Source organism: Condylura cristata, unplaced genomic scaffold (genome assembly GCF_000260355.1).
Source record: "Condylura cristata isolate star-nosed mole 26May11 unplaced genomic scaffold, ConCri1.0 scaffold00007, whole genome shotgun sequence".
Taxonomy (NCBI): domain Eukaryota; kingdom Metazoa; phylum Chordata; class Mammalia; order Eulipotyphla; family Talpidae; genus Condylura; species Condylura cristata.
Genome location: NW_004567108.1, coordinates 62696773 through 62704199, shown reverse-complemented (window position 1 = coordinate 62704199; position 7427 = coordinate 62696773). Strand labels below are relative to the sequence as shown.

General features: G+C 32.9%; 1 protein-coding gene across 1 annotated transcript in view; it reads left to right on the top strand.

Moving 5' to 3' along the window:
* Positions 1-7427, top strand: part of TMEM232 (transmembrane protein 232) — a 150832-nt gene that overhangs the window by 12430 nt on the left and 130975 nt on the right. The window contains exons 6-7 of the mRNA XM_004678479.1: positions 2082-2245; positions 5802-5806. Coding sequence (XP_004678536.1) covers positions 2082-2245; positions 5802-5806 — 169 coding nt within the window. The remainder of the gene's footprint in view (positions 1-2081; positions 2246-5801; positions 5807-7427) is intronic.

The window sequence follows — 7427 nt, the reverse complement described above, 5'->3', positions numbered from 1 at the left end:
AGGCCAAACTTCATGAGTTTTGTTTTTAATTTTGGTACTTACCTAAATATATGACCATGCTAGTGATTTGGCTCCTCATTTATAATAGTATCTGGATTTCAAAAAAGTTAAATTTATAATTTTGTAAGGTAACACTAAAAATGTAGATGCTGAATTGGAATAAGGAGAAAGTGGGTTCAAAAGCAAACTAGCTGTAATGTTAGTTTAGGCAAGAGATATTAAAGAGATAAATAATTAAATTGGTAATGTAGTATAGTAAAATATATTTGAAATATTTTAGGAGATAAGAGACACAAGAATTTGTGATCAGTTGTATCTAGGCTGTGAATAAAAGGGAAAGAGATGAATTTAGGAGGTATATTAAGCTGTATATATTTACTAATAGGGTCACTGTTATGATGCTTTAAACTGAGAAAATCTTCTCCAAAGAGAAACATTGGACATACTGAATTTGAAGATATGTGTGTATGTCTCACAAACCAAATTATTGAGAACATAGACTTAGAAGTATGAAAGTGATTCAGTTATTTCATGGATATTAATCTGAAAGATTTGATAGTCATTCCTGTTAATGTGATTGAAATAATATGGGGGTAAGAGATGGTGGGAAAAGAAAGAAATTCTAGCAATAGTCTTGGGAGCATATGCAGTTAATGGATCATTGGAATAAAACCCAATAAAATAAAGAAGTAAGGGAAATAGTGATGACATGGGAATCTAAGGAGGGCAGATTCAAGAAGATCAATATTACCAAGAGCTGTTGAAGTACTAAATAGCAAAGGTCTGAGTGGTGATGCACTTTGTCATCGCAAAGTCATTGTTAAACTTGGGAGTATTCCCAGGGTAGATGTTGAAACAAAATTCAGAGTGGAGGTCAATAAAAAGTAAAAGTTTAAGGATGAGATGATGGTGAGGACCTTCTTCAAAAGTGTAGCTATAAAGGTATGGGGAAATATGTCAATAGTTTAGGTGAATAAACAAGGTCAAAATAAAAGAAGGTTGTACGTTGTTGGATAAGGGATGAAGAGACTCATGATATAGAAAGGGGATAATACATGATGGAAAAACTAATCAAGGAAGGAATAGAACAATAGTGGAAGTATTTAGAATCTAATACATATCACTATTACTATAAGATGAAGTTGGAGACTGGTAGAATAGGAATTTGTTATATCACATCACTTATTTTTATTTCTTCACTGTATTAGCATTCTCTTTTTAATGCTTCAAAGTGAATACATTGATTCATCAGTTTCTCAGATGATAGTAAAAATATTTGAAACCTTGAGTTCTCATGTTTAGTTAGGTATTTTTGATATATCTAAAGAAAACTACTATCTTTGTTTCATGATTTTGCCCTCTTAACAAATACTGTTCTCAGATTTTGCCCTCTTAACAAATACTGTTAGGTAGAGACTTTGAGTCTATATCTTTATCTTAATCAGCAGGAAGCCTGAGGCCATTAGCAGCTTTTTGCCATATAACCAGGTATCTATAAAAGAGTGGTTATTACTAATTTTCCCATTGAAAATTGAAATACAACAAAGATTGTCTAAAAATTTATAAAAAGAACAGCACAAAGATAGTTTTGCTTAATACTACATAATATAATATTGAATGACATAATTATTGCCTACCTAACATATACATTTTTAAAAATCTATAGCAATAACATCTTGAAAAAATTGGGAAAAGTTGGGTTAAAATCAGTGTTACTGATTTACTTTCAGTTTCAAAGTATCCATTAGTCAACAGAGTAATATAACTTGATTTTTCTTTTTTTGGAAGTTTCCAAGTATTATTATGTGATAACTTAATTGGTTATTTAACTTTTATGCAATTATTCTGAATTATATAGTGTATAAATCAACTGAATTATCTTATGTATGAATTATTTCCTTGTAGTTTTCTATTACACCACCAGGTGTCACACTAAACATAAATATTGAGTACATGGAGAAATGTGCAACAGTTTCAACAAGTATACTCAGGTTAATTATATTTTAATAACTAAAAGACAAATGAAACACAATACAAGATATTAATGAAATATTTTTCATGTATTAATTTTCTTACAACAGCACTTTCTTCTTCTGGAAAATCCTATAACAAGTATCCAAACATTTTTTCAAATGTGCAATTCATTCTAAAAATCATGGAAATCATATATAAAAGAGAAATACCTGAGTCGATTTTTAACCCTGTGGAAAATGAGAAAAGATATGATACCATAGGTTCTGATGTGGTGAGTATATTCTATTGCATGATGAATCAGATAAAAGTACAATCATTAAATAATTGTGTTCTCCAATTCAGTAGGAATTATTGAAGATGGGTTTAGCTGCAGGGAGAATTGAACAGAAAGACTCTAAGTTCTTGCACCCATATGTGCATTTCCTGGATAGTAGTTAGTGTGACTAATACTGGGGAGTCATTATGCACTACTATTACTTTATATGGGGTAATAACATATAGTAGCATCTTGCTTATAGATTTCATTTCAGCTAATTAATTGAAAATTGCAACATACTTTAGATTGATTTATAAGTGAACATTTTAAGATATAGGGAATGTGCATAAAGTGTAGGCTATTACTGTGAACAAGTGCGATGTTTGCATGCTTCCATAATTCATATGTAATAACATTTTATATGCTATTAAAATGAAGAAAATCAAGTGGTTCAAAATTGAGAAGCTAAAATAAAAGCCTAATACTTTAAAAAAGCTTTAATTTTGAACTCTGAGGTTAATGATGAACATTTAATGCTTCCTCTATCCCAATTATATACTTGATAAGTAATAAACTATGTATTATGCAAACACAACCAAATGAGTACATAATTGTTCTTATACCCTGTAGGCTGAGATGCTTCAAAAGACAAACCTCAGACTCTGGAGTTCATGATGTGCTTATTGATTTATCTTATATTTATTTCAAAAGAAAGCAGTGAATGTTTTGAAACCTTTATTGCTTTTATTTGTCATATACATTTATTATTTTATAGTTTATAGAGACTTTGTTTTTGTAATAATTCTTAAAAGAAAAAAAAACTTTTGACATAATGCAAATTGAAGCATTTATCTTTTTATAGTTTTACCTGTGAGTTGCTTCATAGATTTCCCATATTTTCATGGGCTTCTTCTAAACTTAATTGTAATTTAAATATATAAGGAAAGACATTTAGCCACATCCATTGTAAGCGTGCTAGGCAACAGTGTTCACTTGTTGAACCATTTATGTAAAGAGATATGTACTAAGTAATTTGAGTTGTTTGGTTAGAGTTACATGTGAACACAATTTTCTTCATGCATAAACTTTTTTTTTTTTAAGATTGATTTATTTATGTCTACAAGAACTGGGGTACAGGTCAAATGTGTTTGGGGTGGGATGGAAGGTTTCACCGGAGACAAATTGGGGAGCAGAACAGGCAGACTGAGTGAAATGAACTGCTAAGGGGAGCAGCAGGCAGGTCAGGAAAGGTCTCCCATGCCATGTGGGTCACCTCCTTGGTGGGGAATCAAATTCATGCTACAGGGACTGCAGACAGCTTCATGGTGCTGTGCTTTAACCCATTATAGCACCAGGGAGGGGCTGGGATTTTTTTTTTAAGGTTTAAAATACTTTAGCAATAAATATATAATTTGAGTTATTGAACAATAGAAAGGATACTAATTATGAAGAGAAAAGATCCACAGACCACTAACTGTGATCCAGAGGAGCTGTTAAGCTCTCTAATGCCCTATGTACCTTTTTTAAAAATAAGATTTCATTTTCATTACCACCATTGTTAACAACAATAATCATCATCATCATATATGCCCTAACTAATATACAAAGTGGTTGTAGAGAAAAATAGTACATTTTAAATTATTAAGTACCATGTGAATGTAAATTATGATTACTGGAAAAATATATTTAGTAATTTACTTTAACTCAGGCAGTTAAATATAATCATTTTTATATAAGGACTTGATTTATGTGACTAAATTTTATGCTTAACCATGTAGTAGGTAATTGTATTTAACTCAATAAGGTGATTTAATATTTTCCATTAAACAAATAAGATACCATTAAATCTTGATACCCTAAGTGTTCTGGTTATAAAGCAAGCAAGCCGAATTTAACATTGTGTCTCCTTCTTTTAAGAATTAATCTGTTGTTTTTTATTGGTTCACTCTTGGTGTACATGTACAAAGAAATGGAAGCCTTGTTGTATAGTTTGGCCTAAACTGCTATAGAAGGGTAAGATGTCAACACATGAAAATACCATGTCTGCCTAGAGTGGGGACCAGTCACTAAGCGTGCTTTTTGCCATGTTTTAGAACAAAGGGCATGTGTCAGTTTTTCTCTATGTCAGCTCTATACTTGTCATTCTGTGAGGAGATTATAACAGATTTTAGTCTATCAGAATTACTGGCTTCTTCTTTCTCTTTTACCCAAAATAAAAAGAATACAAAAGATAGTGCAGCTTCAGTGCTCTAAAATTTCTGATTCAGCTAACTGAGTCAGTGCTTGATTGCAAATTTAAACGTTCTCCATCACAACCCAATTTCTCCAGTAGTTTAATTTAAATGAGTTTCTCCAGTTCAGTTGAGAATTAACCTATTCAATATCCATTACTCTTACCTTCTGAGAGGAAAAGAGAGAAAAAGAGGGAAAATTGAAATATAAAATATACATTTGTATTTATCCTTTCTCTCTTTATATTTAGTATGCTATAGTAGAGAATTTGTTCCTATAGCACTAAGTTACAACAAAGCCAAAGTTACATATAGCTTATTTTTTGTCACCTTCAAATACTTTGTTTTTAAATATATTTATAGGCATTATAGTAAAGTCGTAATTGCTTCCAAAGTGCTGTTCTGAAATTGCTGGGTAAAAAATAATTCTGTAGAATACACATATTAGGAAATGTAGGCTCTGGATATTGTTTCTATTTAAGAATAGGGAATTTCCTTTCCTTGCTGTTGGAAGCCATTTCTCCTTTTAGGGCTTCCATTGACTTTGACAAATGGTACACTTTAATTAGCTCTATGGATTGCAGAGCCAAAATACTGGCTTGAGTTTTTGCTCTTTCCTTTGTTCACTGACAAGGCTGAATTTGCTAAACACAGTTGTCACATGATAATCATAACAAGATAGTTTTTTGTAGAATGTAGATTTAAGCTCAACTAAAATGCAGCAAATCCCTTACTTAATTGTTGCATATGTTCTAAAGGATGAATCTTCCTGAAACTAGGAGACACATTTAGTTTACATTAAAATGTGATTAACAGTCTCATCCTCTGATGCTTTAATTACCTTGCAAGCCAAAGGGATTATCTAAATGTGGGATATTTTGTGTTGTACTGTCACTATAAATGGTTACTTAGAACTGAGTTACACCGAGACACAGGTTCTTTAAAATTAGGAGCATAACCCTATGACTCACATATTATTACCCATCCAAATAACAAATTTGAAGAGCACGCCCACCATGGCAATGTCAACACTCCCCCAAAAGATTAAAAATGATGATCATAGAACTTTCACTCTCTCTTTTTTTAGTTTACTTATTTATGCATACAGAACTGGGGTACAGGCCAGAGGTGCAGGGGCAGTGAGAGGATTCACAGAACTGGGGTATAGGCCAGAGGTGCAGGGGCAGTGAGAGGATTCACCAGATTCGGAGTGGGGAGCAGAACAGGTAGATCAATGGGACTGCTGCACCATGTGGGTCACCTCTGGGGCGGGAATTGAATTCACACCAAGTGGTCTGGCCATCTTTACAGTGCCCTGCTGTAACCCATTGTGCCACCAGGGAGGGTCTACAAATTTCACTTTATAGCCAAAAGAGAATCTGATTGTAATTTTAAATTGGCCTAAAATTCAAGCTGATGGGTTTTCTGAATTCTCAGTCAATAGTAAAGTAACATTTATTTGGCAGTGGACATTATAATAGGTAACAATTTGTTATACTTATCTCTCAACTCCACATATTGAGTGGGACTGACTTAGTATAAAGGCAAAGAAAGCTACACCATCTAACAGCTTGCAGATTCCTGCACTCTGCCAGTCATCTACACTGATGATGTATAGGATGATAATATGAAGTCACATGATCATCAATATTATGCTCATTCATCCATGTATGACAAATACATGTAAATATTTATCAAGATCTTCCTGCTAAATGTTCTATATATGTAAGATGAATAGGTGATAAGCCTCACTGATGTAGGAAATTCACAAGAGTGCTAAGAATGCTGAGGTCCTTCAGCTAAAGACCACCAGGAGTGCACCTGAATCAAGCAATTTTTACTTGTTTCAGGGACAGAACACACTCCAAGAAAACATGGGATGGCCTAGTATGAGGGCATACAAATGAATCTGTTACAGAATTTGGACATTGTGTAGGTGATTTGAGGATGGCTCTGAAGAATCAGGGTTTCCTCTATACATTTATGATGCTATCATAATGTAGGAACAATTCAATCACTGCTTGTTTATGGGTACATGGTAACTTTGTTTTTCTATCCCCCCCCCCAATTGTCAAGTGTTCTTGTTTATTTTCATGTAATATTGTCTGAAGTAGATTTTATGTGAGTTTATATATCAATTTATCCTTTCTCTCTTTATATTTAGTATGCTATAGTAGAGAATTTGTTCCTATAGCACTAAGTTACAACAAAGCCAAAGTTACATATAGCTTATTTTTTGTCACCTTCAAATACTTTGTTTTTAAATATATTTATAGGCATTATAGTAAAGTCGTAATTGCTTCCAAAGTGCTGTTCTGAAATTGCTGGGTAAAAAATAATTCTGTAGAATACACATATTAGGAAATGTAGGCTCTGGATATTGTTTCTATTTAAGAATAGGGAATTTCCTTTCCTTGCTGTTGGAAGCCATTTCTCCTTTTAGGGCTTCCATTGACTTTGACAAATGGTACACTTTAATTAGCTCTATGGATTGCAGAGCCAAAATACTGGCTTGAGTTTTTGCTCTTTCCTTTGTTCACTGACAAGGCTGAATTTGCTAAACACAGTTGTCACATGATAATCATAACAAGATAGTTTTTTGTAGAATGTAGATTTAAGCTCAACTAAAATGCAGCAAATCCCTTACTTAATTGTTGCATATGTTCTAAAGGATGAATCTTCCTGAAACTAGGAGACACATTTAGTTTACATTAAAATGTGATTAACAGTCTCATCCTCTGATGCTTTAATTACCTTGCAAGCCAAAGGGATTATCTAAATGTGGGATATTTTGTGTTGTACTGTCACTATAAATGGTTACTTAGAACTGAGTTACACCGAGACACAGGTTCTTTAAAATTAGGAGCATAACCCTATGACTCACATATTATTACCCATCCAAATAACAAATTTGAAGAGCACGCCCACCATGGCAATGTCAACACTCCCCCAAAAGATTAAAAATG